Raw genomic sequence first — 14,578 nt, forward strand, 5'->3', positions numbered from 1 at the left:
CACGTTTAATGGGACTCATAAATCGGTGTCCAAACTACTGCTGTGTATTCTAATTTGTTTTGAAGTAGACTGTTTAATTATAATTCTAAAGCATATCTATCAGCTAAATGATTTGAATTGGGATTAAAATAACCAAAATCTTATTTGTGTGGTAAGTTTTTGTATACATTTACAAAAAAAAAAGTATTCTTCTTTTTCCTCTTCTTTGCAAATGGGTCACCCATGACCACGTGGAATCAACATTTCTCTGGCCTTTCTTCTTGTCTAGTAGTTCTTTATACATACCGTAACGATTGTGCAAGTTTCTGTTCTCCGACCATTTACCTTGTGTAGTTTCCTGTTGTTCCTTCAATACCCATGTTTGGACTATAATTCTGATTTCATTCAAATCTGGTAGGTTTGGTGAACCTAATTCAATAAGGCCGTTCTCCATTAGTTTATACCATTTTGGTCTAGTGGCCTTGTTTTGCAAATTTGTACATTTTATGGGAAACTGGTAGAATCCATTCTTTCAAAATACCCTGTAAAATGGATTCATCGCAGTTGCTTCATACAGGGTGGTGCACGAATACTTGACACATTTATTTTTGGAATAACTTTATTTTTCACAGAACACTAATGAAATTTTAAACACAGGTAGCTTGGACCCTGGAAATACATTTCACTATATCGCATGTTCAGTGTGGCCTCTACTGCGGCGGACAACCTCTTTCAGACGAGTGCGCATGTTTCTGACGACTTTGTGGCACAGGTCTCCATGAATCTCACTGCAGAACGGCAAAATCCAAGCGTGCATTTCCATGTGGCTTTGAGGTCTTGAAGCAAAGAGTTTTTCTTTCAACTAGCCCCATTAAAAGAAACCACAAGGATTTAAATCTGGACTTAAAGGAGGCCAGAAGAATCCGCCATTATTGTTGTACTGTGGGTAACGACGAGGCATTACACGATCCCCAAATACTCCCCTCAAAAACTTAAGAACATCTTGCATAAACCACTGCGGGTATGAATAGGGAGTTCTGTAGCGAGAAGTTGAGGCATGAATTTATTCTCCAGCATTTCCTTGTATCGCTGTGCATTAACTGTCTGACTGAAGAAAGAATGGTCCAATTAACCCATGACTTGGCAGAGCTACCCACTCACTCACTTTTTCCCCATACGTGCTTTTTTTCATGAATGATGTCTGGTTTTTCTGTAACCCGAAATCGCAATTTTGTTTACTAACTGCCCCGTTGAGATTAAAATAGGCTTCATCAGAGAACAAAGTGTTAAACAGTACTTCATCTTTACGTTGAGTCCATAAGGTGTACTGCAAACTCTTCTGTCTGTGAAGATCTGTTAACTTGTGTAGTTCAGTCATTTTGTACGGGTACAACTGAAGGTCACCGTGTAACATTCTTTGAACTGAACGGCGCGACATACCACTTCCTCCTGAAGCTCCCCTTGTTGACTTGTTTGGGCTGCATTGCATGGCAACCCTCAGCGCAGCGATGTTTTCAGGAGACCGAACTGCTGGTGGTCGCTTTTAATCCTTCTCACTGCCTTGTTTTTCAAAGTTTCTGTATAATAGAAGGATGGTGTTCCTTGCTGGTGCCCACCTAGTCTGAAATACAGCTCGAATCCTTTGTATCGCTGCAACACTTTTTGATTCGCAATAAATGATAACTCTTTTGGCGCGCAGGTGAACGGAGAGTCGGCCGTGGTCGGCCATGGCATAAAGCTCACTGGAATGCAGGCACTCGGATACAAAGCAGCAGTGTCACCTCTACAGTTATTTCCATCAAACAGGGAAGGTGTGAGCAAAGTTTAAACATGGTACATAAGTTTCATTTTATATTTGCTTTTCAAATGTGTCAACTATTCATGCGCCACCCTGTATATGTGATTTTGGAAAGATGTGTCTTTGAAAGTGGATCAGTTCTGTTTTAAATTGGGCTAGAATTTGTCATAGATTGAGATTGCTCTACTGAAATATGTAAAAAAGGGACAGTACATTTTAAATATATTGTAAGACAGATAGCCAAAATTTAAAGGTTTTATCATTGTAGCTGAATTACAAGTTTAATAACTTTAAGCTATCAAGTCCAAAGTTTTTCATTAATTTTCAACATTTGACTTCATTCATACACTGCTGTTTGTATAAAGTGAAACACCAAGACCGAGAGCTGTGATCAGTGCAATTTATTCCACATGTTAGGGACATGACAAGACACAAATGATTACAGTTACAGAACTGTACATGCACGGTGGCCGTGAGAATTCAGTACGGCGTAACGCCACCACGCGCTGCAATCAGAGCCGCTAGACGTCGTGGCATGGAATCAAAGAGCGTCTGAATATGCTGCTGGGGAATACTCTGCCACGCGGTTTGTAGGCACGTCCATAAATCATCAAGAGTGGCTGCAGGAGGACCTGAACGAACAAGTTGCCTTCCGAACATATCCCAGAAATGTTCATTGGGTAACATATCTGGCGAAGGGGCAGACCAGGGAAACAGTGGTATCCGTCGTTCTTCGAAGAAGGCTTGCACATTCCTCGCCACATGCGGCCACATCTTAGCGTAGGTCCCTATCTCCTACCCACCCATTAGGATCTAGAAATCTCACTCCTATTTTCTCACATAGCCATTCCATAGTCTCATTTAAATCCCCAATTACCCTCCATTCAGTATCCCTCCTACACAGTATCCCACTGATAACAATAATTGTTTCCTTAAACTTCTTCCGAGCTGCCGTAACCAGATCCCAAACATCTCCAGCTATGTTAGTACCAATTCCTGCTTGCCTTACATTGCTGGTAACAACATGGAAAATTACCACCTTCTCTTTACCCTCCTCTTTCCCTTCTATTTTCCTCAACATCTGCCTTAACCTGATTCCTGAGTAACAGTCTACCCTGCTTTTCTTTCCTCCACATTATTTCCCCACATGCCTGAGAGTTGACTCACCCATGACAAGAGCCTCAACCCCACCCTCATTCCTGATCCCTTTATTTTCCTGACACCTTCAGAGTTCACTTCCTCCTCCTCCTCTCACTACCCTGTTCCACCTCCCTCTTCGTATTCAGTGCTCTATGTTTTCCTTTCCTATTGGTCCCTTTTCTCTTGCCCTGCTTCACCTCTGTATCACTTTTCTGATCTCAATCTTCCATCTGCTGATCTACCTGCAGTGACTCATACCGATTCCTCACCGATACCTCTCCTGGGCCTACTTCCTGAGGAAATCCCTTTACCCTTGTTGTCCTTGACCTTAAGACGTTAGCCCATCTGTCTTTCACAACAACTCCCCTTCCATCACTTCCCTCTCCCTTACCTCCCCTATCCTGTACATTGAGAGAGACTTCACTAATGTCTTCCATTACAAGTCTTCCTTAAGCTTGCTATCTCTTCCTTCATACTCCTTAGTTCCCACTCACATCCACTGTCCTTACACCTACCTCTCTCAGCCATTCTTATATCTCTTCTAAAAAATGTGAAATAATATGAAAATATCAACAGAAGTAAAATAGCATATTCTATTAATAAAAGTAGGTGTATATGTCAGACAAAGGAAGTACATACTACACAAAGATTTCATGATAATAATACAATCAGAAAACAAACTCTCAGAATAACTACACTACAGTTATACTAGTTAATCGTATCCTAATTATAAAATACTAGGAATAAGAGGCGAACTATAGAAATGTACAAATAAACTAAATATGTATAATTCTGTACAAATTATTATTATTATTATTATTATTATTATTATTATTATTATTATTATTATTATTATTATTATTATTATTATTATTATTATTATTATTACTTGCAGGCAGAAAAGGCAAGCAAGATACTAATAGGATTAGTTATGCTACAATTCTAAAATGCAGCGAAGCCTTTCCTAAATAATAATTATTATTATTTTATCCTACTATGCTTTGATAGAAATGTTGTATGGAAGGGAATCTTTATGTGTTGTCGAAGTAGTTTCTGTGGTGGAAGTTTTCAGATTAAATATCTTAAATAATTTATTATTATCTGATTTGAAAGTTTGTAATAATGTTGGCAATTGCTCTATTAAAGGACTTTTTATATCGATCGCATCATTCAGGTTTTTTTCCTTATTAAAATATATATATTCAAATATATATATTAAAATAATTTAACAAGGAAAAAACCTGAATGACGCAATCGATATAAACATGCCAAGGCCCAACGCCCCGCCTACAGTCTCTTCCCCTACCCCCACCCCGACAACAGATAAGAACTCCTCGCCACATGATACGCCAATGTCTAACGCCCCGTCTAATATTTCTTCCCCTAAATCCCCTACCCATCCTCCACAACAGCTTTTCCATACGTATAACACAAGGAGTAGAACCACAACAGATAATAGTCACCGTAATGTAACAAAGTCCACAAGGTTTCGTAGTAGCAGTCAAAGGGGTAAGTGAATATATACCATCATATCACTGTAAAAGCACAATAACACAACATTATTCACGTAAATTTCCTTTGTTACAGACGCACCATCATTCAAATATTATGAATTAAACAAATCAACTCCTCAAGATTTTGGATTGACATACCTTTTGATTAAATACTTCATAAATACAAACTACTACCAATGGAAAGTCTGATCATGAAAACAAGACTAGTTCAATGAAACTAACTAATTCAATATTTTACTGTCCAAAACTATTAAATTACTGTAGCAAGCTTCAAGATTAAAACAAGAAGCTGAATTCCAAACGGATCCAAGATTTTAATTTTAAGACACCAATAAGTTTTAACTACGACTCAAGTTTTAACATAGAAGTCAAATTACAATTGTTTTTAATAAACTAGAACTTTGAGGAAACAATTTTAGCCAAATTTTCAACATTTGAAGACACTGTGTTTTGGATGTCAGTATCTTTAGAATTAACGGTTATTCCAATTTTAGTATAGTCATTCATATTGTTAAACTATTAATGTGTTCATAAATTCCTATGTTTATATATTTTATTACTTTATTGTTAGAATTATAATTAAGCACAAATTTGTCAAAACTAATCAAATACGACAGGTCTTAACCTTGAGACGATTATATAGGCTGAGGATGCTTGAAATTCAAGCGAAACATGTCCCTATAAAACAGTGTTGTTGTATTATGATCTAACAACATAAAACCAATTGTATTGAAAAGGTGGAAAATAAAAAATCACAATATTGTAAGCTTATTATAACAAATTCAATACGGGTCTAATCATGAGATTGGTTACATGTAAACTGTGCTTAAACGTAAATGTTTATTATGTTAGGGCAACAGATGTAAATAAGACAAGATTCTTCACCATATTGCTGACTAAACAAAGGACCAACATGGTCTCTAGGTAATCTCGCAGCCGGTCTGGAATACGAAATACTTTGTGGTTATTTGAAAAATAAATCAGATTTGTATATACCTTCAGCTACTTTTCCTTGCCATTTCATAGTTTAAATATTTGTCATAATGTGTGATAAGATTTTGTAGACCCTCTTCATTGGAATCTTATTGTATCTTATATCAGAACCATTGTTTCCACTTGATAAGGTAGTGAGGAAATGCTTGTTTTAGAAGAATCTCTTCGGCTGCAAGGAAACATGGCCATTATTAGATGCGAGATTATATTTCCAGATGCAAGAAGACATTTATTACATGCAAGGTTAGGTTTGTAAGGAAAGTTAATTCAGTTGCCAGCCAAATGATTATACAAGAAAACAATTATTATTATTATTATTATTATTATTATTATTATTATTATTATTATTAGTGTATGGTAACATACACAAAACAATACAAAGATTAAATATACTTGAACAGTAAGCACAAACTATTAAATACAAAATGACAAGATATACACATTATAACATTGAAAACAATCATGCAAGCAAAAGGGTTCAAAGAGTTAGATCTAAATTCTCAAGCCAATGTGTGGCCTCAGCAGAAGCCACCACATAGTCCTGACTGGATCCAGCAAATGCCCTTCCATTGCATTCGGTGACAATATGGTCGATAGTCTGCTTAACTGCACCATAGTCACAGGCTGGAGAAGATCTCGCACCCCATTTAAACATCATTGATCCACATCTCCCGTGGTTAGTACGGACTCTGTTGAGGATACAATTGAATGTATTATAATAACAAGAAAACAATTTAATATCCACTCTAACACTGCCTCTGATGGAATAAAAAAATCAGCCACCCAAGCAAGCACGTAGCATGCAGCTGCCGACGATGTGGGCGATGGTTTGCTGTGAGACACCCCAGTTGCATTCCGGCGACGTTATGTAGTTCCTCTTGTAGAGCGAGTCCCTGCATCTTCCATGGCCTGTCCAAACTCTGTTATGTGTGACCCATTGCCTGTGCGGTAGCAATTTGCGCACCAGAAAAAAATGTTGTGAAGGGACAAGTTTGTTGAAGATTCCCTGTGGTCTTACAAAACTTTCACAGTGTTAACGTTGTTGCGAGTCATGTCAGCAGCATCACGCAAAGGTGGCTGGCGTGACTTCAACCTTTGAAAATTGAGATCAGGGATGTCTTCTTGCACCTGGTAGTTGGAGGTTTTTGTAGATTTTACGGTACTCTCTTAAAAGGGTGTTCGATCTGCGCAAATCGGGTGGCATTATTCCCGTGAGATTGGCGCGGATCTGATTGTGCCAGAAATATGGTGCATGCTTTTGTTCAGCTGTGTATCAACATATTGGGCATATGGGCTAATAAGCCATACAGTAGAACAGTACTCTGCACTGGAATAAACCAGACCAAGGGCAGAATGTTGTAGAGTGCTTGCAGAAGCTTATGGTTTTTTTTTGTTGGCCAGTCTGTTATTTAAATGGAAGCATCACATTTCTGTTTTACTTGCACTAGGATTAAGCCTCAATTTCTTAAAATAGACCTCTAGAGTCGACAGGTCCCTTTTTAAGCTTTCTCTCTGTGCTCTGACTGTTGCCTGAGCACACCCAGAATCTCTTGTCACTTAGCATGTTGTTGATAACTTGATTGATAGTTCTGCGGGGTATGACTTTAAGGAGCTTATAAGTCATAACAGACTGTGGGATGGGTTTAAAGAAATTGCTGAGGAATGCGAAAACAGGTTTGTACCTTTAAGGGTGATAAGGAATGGTAAAGACCCACCTTAAATAGAGAAATAAAGAGACTAAGAAGCAGGTGCAGACTGGAAAGAAATATAGTTAGAAATGGCTGTGGAAGTAAGGAGAAATTGAAGGAACTTACTAGAAAATTGAATCTAGCAAAGAAGGCAGCTAAGGATAACATGATGGCAAGCATAATTGGCAGTCATACAAATTTTAGTGAAAAATGGAAGGGTATGTATAGGTATTTTAAGGCAGAAACAGGTTCCAAGAAGGACATTCCAGGAATAATTAATGAACAAGGGGAGTGTGTATGTGAGGATCTTCAAAAGGCAGAAGTATTCAGTCAGCAGTATGTAAAGATTGTTGGTTACAAAGGATAATGTCGAGATAGAGGAGGAGACTAAGGCCAAAGAAGTAATAAAATTTAGATATGATAACAATGACATTTACAATAAGTTACAAAAGTTGAAAACTAGAAAAGCAGCTGGAATTGATCAGATTTCTGGGGATATACTAAAGACAATGGGTTGGGATATAGTACCATATCTGAAGTACTTATTTGATTATTGTTTGGTCGGAGGAGCTATACCAGATGAATGGAAAGTTTCTATAGTAGCCCCTGTGTATAAAGAAAATGGTGATAGACATAAAGCTGAAAATTACAGGCCAGTAAGTTTGACATGCATTGTATGTAAGCTTTGGGAAGGCATTCTTTCTGATTATATTAGACATGTTTGTGAAATTAATAACTGGTTCGATAGAAGGCAATTCGGTTTTAGGAAAGGTTATTCTACTGAAGCTCAACTTGTAGGATTCCAGCAAGATATAGCAGATATCTTGGATTCTGGAGGTCAAATGGACTGTATTGTGATTCACCTGTCTAAAGCATTTGATAGGGTGGATCATGGGAGAATACTGGCAAAAATGAGTGCAATTGGACTAGACAAAAGAGTGACCGAATGGGTTGCTATATTTCTAGAAAATAGATCTCAGAGAATTAGAGTAGGTGAAGCTTTATCTGACCCTGTAATAATTAAGAGGGGAATTCCTCAAGGCAGTATTATTGGACCTTTATGCTTTCTTATATATATATAAATGATATGAGTTAAGGAATGGAATCAGAGGTAAGGCTTTTTGCGGATGATGTTATTCGCTATAGAGTGATAAATAAGTTACAAGATTGTGAGCAACTGCAACGTGACCTCGAAAATGTTGTGAGGTGGACAGCAGGCAATGGTATGTTGATAAACGGGGTTAAAAGTCAGGTTGTGAGTTTCACAAATAGGAAAAGTCCTCTCAGTTTTAATTACTGCGTTGATGGGGTAAAAGTTCCTTTTGGGGATCGTTGTAAGTATCTAGGTGTTAATATAAGGAAAGATCTTCATTGGGGTAATCACATAAATATGATTGTAAATAAAGGGTACAGATCTCTGCACATGGTTATGAGGGTGTTTAGGGGTCGTAGTAAGGATGTAAAGGAGAGGGCATATAAGTCTCTGGTAAGACCCCAACTAGAGTATGGTTCCAGTGTATGGGACCCTCACCAGGATTACCTGATTGAAGAACTGGAAAAAAATTCAAAGAAAAGCAGCTCAATTTGTTCTGGGTGATTTCCGACAAAAGAGTAGCGTTGCAAAAATGTTGCAAAGTTTGGGTTGGGAAGAATTGAGAGAATAAAGAAGAGCTGCTCGACTAGGTGGTATGTTGCAGGTTATAAACTTCATTTTCCTTGTCCGTATTGAAGATCTACTTGTGGTACAATTCCTTTAGTTTTGCCAATTTTATTGTATTGAAAAGGTGGCAATTGGCAAAACTAAAGGAATTGTATCATAAGTGGTATGTTCCGAGCTGTCAGCGGAGAGATGGCGTGGAATGACATTAGTAGACGAATAAGTTTGAATGGCGTTTATAAAAGTAGGAAAGATCACAATATGAAGATAAAGTTGGAATTCAAGAGGACAAACTGGGGCAAATATTCATTTATAGAAAGGGGAGTTAGGGATTGGAATAACTTACCAAGGGAGACGTCAATAAATTTCCAATTTCTTTGAAATCATTTAGGAAAAGACTAGGAAAGCAACAGATAGGGAATCTGCCACCTGGGCGACTGCCTTAAATGCAGATCAGTATTGATTGATTGATTGATTGATTGATTGATTGATTGATTGATTGATTGATTGATTGATTGATCGTCATACCTTCTCTCCAGACAGTATTGAAGGCAGCAGTGAGGTCTATAAATGCAGCAGCTGTTTTAAGCTTATTTTGGAACCCTGCCTCAATATGTGAAGTGAGCAATAGTACTTGATCACAGCAGCTGCGACTTGGTCTAAAACCTGCCTGATCTGCGGGAATGTGTGCTAAGAATGTGGGATTAATTCTCTTAAAGACAAGACTCTCTTACAGTTGTAGCAGCACCTGAGAAGAGCTATCGGTTGATAACTTTCAAGTCTATTGGTGGATTTTACCAGTTTCAGTTGCCTTCTTGAATTCTGGTGGGATTTCTCCAATGTTTAAAATGTCCGTAAAGAACTCTGCCAGCCATCTCTTGGCATTCTTACCCACGTGTATGAGGAATTCTGGATGAACTCAGTCTAAACCAGGAGCTTTACCGGACTTCAGGTCTTTCAGTAAGGCATCTATTTCATCAAATCTGAAGGCACGAGAGCAGTCTGATTTGTAAGGTGGTGTTAATTTCAGAGCTCAAAGCTTTACATGTTACAAATTTCATGTTTGGTCCATACTGAAATGTACATCAGTTTAAGATATTACCAAAATTTATTGGGATCAACCTATTCAATACAATTGAGTTTCCAAAGTTAGGATTTACATCTTATTACACTAAAATTTGAAGGGAGATGTTTCACCCTTTATAAGGGCATCATCAGCCTTTTTACACTCATACCTCAAAGATAAAAATCAGGATCCTGATTGTCATGGTAATAAATATAAAAATGAGAATATAAGATTGGAAATGAGTATTATACAATGTGAGAAATTGTTATGAGTTCTTAAATAATTATTTACAGTTGAAACTTCATTTAAAATTTTTATGAAGAAAAGGTTGAAGTTGGTATGATATTACACTAGTAATTTAATATATTTTATATTTTAAATGAAGTTTCAACTGTAAATTATTATTTAAGAACTCATAACAATTTCTCACATTGTATAATACTCATTTCCAATCTCATATTCTCATTTTTATATTTTTTACTATGACAATCAGGATCCTGATTTTTATCTTTGAGGTATGAATGTAAAAACTGATGATGCCCTTATAAAGGGCGAAACATGTCCCTCCAAATTTTAGAGTAATAAGATGTAAATCCTAACTTTGGAAACTCAATTGTGTTGAATAGATTGATCCCAATCAGTTTTGGTAATATCTTAACCTGGAGCTCAAAGCTGCCGTTTAATGAACTGTGTGTGTTTCTTATCTGCTGGTACTCTAGATGTTATAATGATATAAGACGTCATTCGATCAGGTGTCACCATATGCTGGTTTTTAACAACTGGTGCGCTTTCTCTCAGTTTTCTAAGGATGCTCCATGCCTTTTTACTGGAGTGAGTGAAGTCCATATTTCCTACAGTTTCAGCCCATCTTTGCCTTCGGTTAGCGTCCAAACTTGATAGGAGATCGTCAAAAACATGTAAGTCTCCACTTTGTTGGAAGTCATTGTAAAGTGCCTCTTTCTCTGTGCTCCAACCGGGGAATGATAAAGATGTTGATTCCCATAGGGAACCTGAAATATTTGTTCCAAATGAGTAAATTTATAATAACCAATATAGTTGGTTCGTTATTGGACATTATAAATTTTCCAGCTAACTCATTCCTGGTTGCCAGCCTTTTGCCCCAGCGTGCCAATTTGGGCTCCTCAGTTGGTAAATGGCACACCCACCAAGACGCATGGCTAGTGCATACCGTGGATGAAGTCTCTCATAGTGCATTGGCACTGCCGGTGGCTCAAAGTAGCCTACGCAGTGGCCTCCACGGTATAGTAGAAATTGGCATCTCAATCCCAATTGTAAGATCTACACCGCATGCCCCGTGGAATTTTCGGAAAGCTAATTGGGATATGTTGTCTGCTGAGCTCGATAGGTCTCTTTGCTGGATCCAGCTGAAGCATCAAAACTATGGAAGTTTTTTAGGTGCAGTAATGTCAGCAGACAAGAAAAGTGTGCCGAGAGGGATTACATGCTGGCTGTGAGGGAAGTTCCCAATCACTTTTCTTGTGATGCGCAGAGGTTAGCCGTTTTCATTACTTTTGGCAAAACAAATCAGGATTGGTATCTCTACCCCATGCAGCTGATTGGAAGGTGCCATGATCTTTGACATAAAAAACTAGATGAAGATTGTTGACTTCATCCCATTCTGAGAGTTTAACCCCGCATTCATTGCTTTTATTACTTCCATGACTCATGGTGGCTATTAAAATCACCCACATAGACCCCAGGATGTTCAATAGTTGATAGGACAGCATCGGCCCGAGATGTGTTGGGCGGTTTATAAGTGTTGACAAGGATGACATTATTCAGCAATATTGTTACACTGGGGATGTTTTCATCTGTACTTTGGGACAAAAGTGAAGCTCTTTGGATGTTATTCCGAGCATATGTAGCAACACCAGAGATATCATGGTAGTCACCCCAAGAGCTGCATAACCTGCATTGCGACCCCTCTTGTGGAGCTATTCTTCATTAGCAGTATGCGTTTCCTGAATGACAGCAGTATCTCACTTTCGAGAGGAGGTCACACTTGGCTTTGCTGTTACTTTCAATGTTGAGTTATAAAATACGGATGGAAGGTCCAATGTTTCTCCTTAAGGAGCTCTGAAAAGAGTTGTTTCCATTAGGTGTTCTTGACATTATATGATGGACAGGAGATCTCTTCAGATAGACAGGCTGCCGGAACATTGTTACCTATGTAGCACCACCTGGGGATCGCGTATAGGTTACTTTAAGGTTGTACCTACTTACGCGAGCAACATCAACTCCCAGTTTGAACAGTAACATGGGACCTCATATTGTCATGAAGCAACAAAATTTCAGCAGACAGAGGCTGTGGTGTTTAATCTGGGATCACCTTTCTCGCGGAATTGGGCCTAAAATAAAGATTTCCCAAAATTCTATCTTGAAATGTGTGGAAAATGTGACATTGTGAAAATTGTGTACATTGTGTTTTTACAAATGTTGGTGTCTGCCACACATTTGATGGTTACAGGCAGCTGGCTCAAGTTTTGTATCGTCGTTCAAGTTCTCGGAGCTTCCCTTGATTAATTTCACCCATTGTTGGACTTTGCCATCGCTCTTAAGTATTGGGGCCATACACATCACAAATGTTGTGATAAATGTCCACTGAAGTTGTATTTCTTGCGGTCAAAAACAAGATGAAACTTTTTTCACACACTACTCATCGCTCCATCAGGGTAAACATTTCATTCACGTAGTATGAAGCTGGGACTTGATACACATATGTAGAATTATGAACACTCAGGCTTTCAAAAGATTTTGACAAACAGTCCATACTTAAAAATTATCCTTTGTATGTGTGTATTGTAGAGAATTTTTTAGTTTTGAAATTTTTGAAGTGTACATTCCAAAGTATATACATTAAACAACTTACATAATAGTGCCAAATTAATTGCACTTAGTTTCAAATTTTTTGTGGTAAAACCTGCAGTCGAGTTATTTGAGTGGCAGGAATAAGTTGTCTAATTTCTTTATATATTGTGAGATGCGTCATGAAATTTGAATATTAAAAAAAGCCAGTCTTCGTACAATTTTGATAGAGTACTTTGTTTCTCTTCTTAATGACATTGCCTTTTAAGTTCACTTGATAACTTAAATATTGCTTAATTGTCTTCTCCTTTCTTTGCAGTACAACAAGCAGCACATAATTCCCCTAGAAGAGGTTAAACTTGAGTCGTTAGATGATGATGGCCGTAAGTATATACACACACGCACATATATATGCTCCTAAGATGCTTAAAAATCTCTGGATGAAATATGACTAATTATTTAACACATTTAATTTTTTTTTTTTTTTAGAATTTCGTAATGGGTGGTTGATCCGTACAGCTTCCAAGTCTTTTGCAGTATATGCAGCTACATCCACTGAAAAGCAAGAGTGGATGGCACATATCAATAAATGTATTGAAGATCTGTTGAGGAAAAGTAAGTCAGTAACAGTTGTTGAAGGGATCCAGAAGGACTAGTTTTGTGCATAACCTGCTGGTGAATTACTTCTTCACTTTTATTCATAGTTTAAGGGTACTGTACGTTTTCTTTGCAGCTAATTCCTTCGTAGTTCTTACTAAATATTTTCATCTAAATTGACTAATAATAGAAAAGGAAAATGGTGGGATCATTTAATTTAGAACGGAGATAGCAGAAAGAAATTTCAGGCAAATACTAAGTTTTGACATTGGTGGGAATGATATAATAATTTCTAGATAATGCATGAGAATTTTTTAAAATTAAGTAATTATATATTTGACGGGCAGTAGTGCATTAATGAACAATAATGTGGTGTGTTTAATATCTGTACCATGAAGGACATTCCAGGGATCATTAATGAACAAGGGGAAGGTATATGCGAGGACTTGCAGAAGGCAGAAGTATTCAGTCAGCAATATCTAAAGGTGTGTTGTTGTTTGAGTCGTCAGTCCACAGTCTGGTTTCATGCAGCCCTCCATGCCACCCTATACTGTGCTAACCTTTTTATTTCTATGTAACTACTGCACCCTACATCTGCTCAAATTTGCTTGTCATATTCATACCTTGGTCTACCCCTACCGTTCTTACCACCTACGCTTCCTTCAAAAACCAACTGAAAAGTCCTGGGTGTATTAAGATGTGTCCTATCATTCTATCTCTTCTTCTCATCAAATTTAGCCAAATCGATCTCCTCTCGCCAATTCGATTCAGTATCTCTTCATTTGTGATTCGCTCTATCCATCTCACCTTCAGCATTCTTCTGTAACACCACATTTCAAAAGCTTCTATTCTCTTTCTTTCTGAGCTAGTTATCGTCCATGTTTCACTTCCCTACAATGCCACGCTCCACTCGAAAGTCTTCAAAAACATCTTTCTAATTCCTATATCATTGTTTGAAGTGAGCAAATTTCTTTTCTTAAGAAAGCTCTTCCTTGCTTGTGCTAATCTGCATTTTATGTCCTCCTTACTTCTGCCATCGTTAGTTATTTTACTACCCAAGTAACAATATTCATCTTCTTCCTTTAAGACTTCATTTCCTAATTTAATATTTCCTGCATCACCTGCCTTCGTTCGAATGCACTCCATTACTTTTGTTTTGGACTTATTTATTTTCATCTTGTACTCCTTACCCAAGACTTCGTCCATACCATTCAGCAGCTTCTCGAGATCTTCTGCAGTCTCAGATAAAATAACAATATCATCGGCAAATCTCAAGGTTTTGATCTCCATTCCTTGGATTGTGTTTCCCTTTCCAAATTC

At 37.7% G+C, this 14,578-nt stretch overlaps 1 protein-coding gene across 2 annotated transcripts in view; it reads left to right on the forward strand.

The window, feature by feature from the left end:
* The window catches only part of rush (rush hour), a 321,395-nt gene that overhangs the window by 28,232 nt on the left and 278,585 nt on the right, over nt 1-14,578 (forward strand). For both annotated transcript variants that reach the window (XM_067140378.2, XM_067140379.2), the window contains exons 4-5: nt 12,981-13,044; nt 13,151-13,276. In XM_067140378.2, coding sequence (XP_066996479.1) covers nt 12,981-13,044; nt 13,151-13,276 — 190 coding nt within the window. The remainder of the gene's footprint in view (nt 1-12,980; nt 13,045-13,150; nt 13,277-14,578) is intronic.

This window comes from Anabrus simplex, chromosome 2 (genome assembly GCF_040414725.1).
Source record: "Anabrus simplex isolate iqAnaSimp1 chromosome 2, ASM4041472v1, whole genome shotgun sequence".
Classification (NCBI taxonomy): Eukaryota; Metazoa; Arthropoda; class Insecta; order Orthoptera; family Tettigoniidae; genus Anabrus; species Anabrus simplex.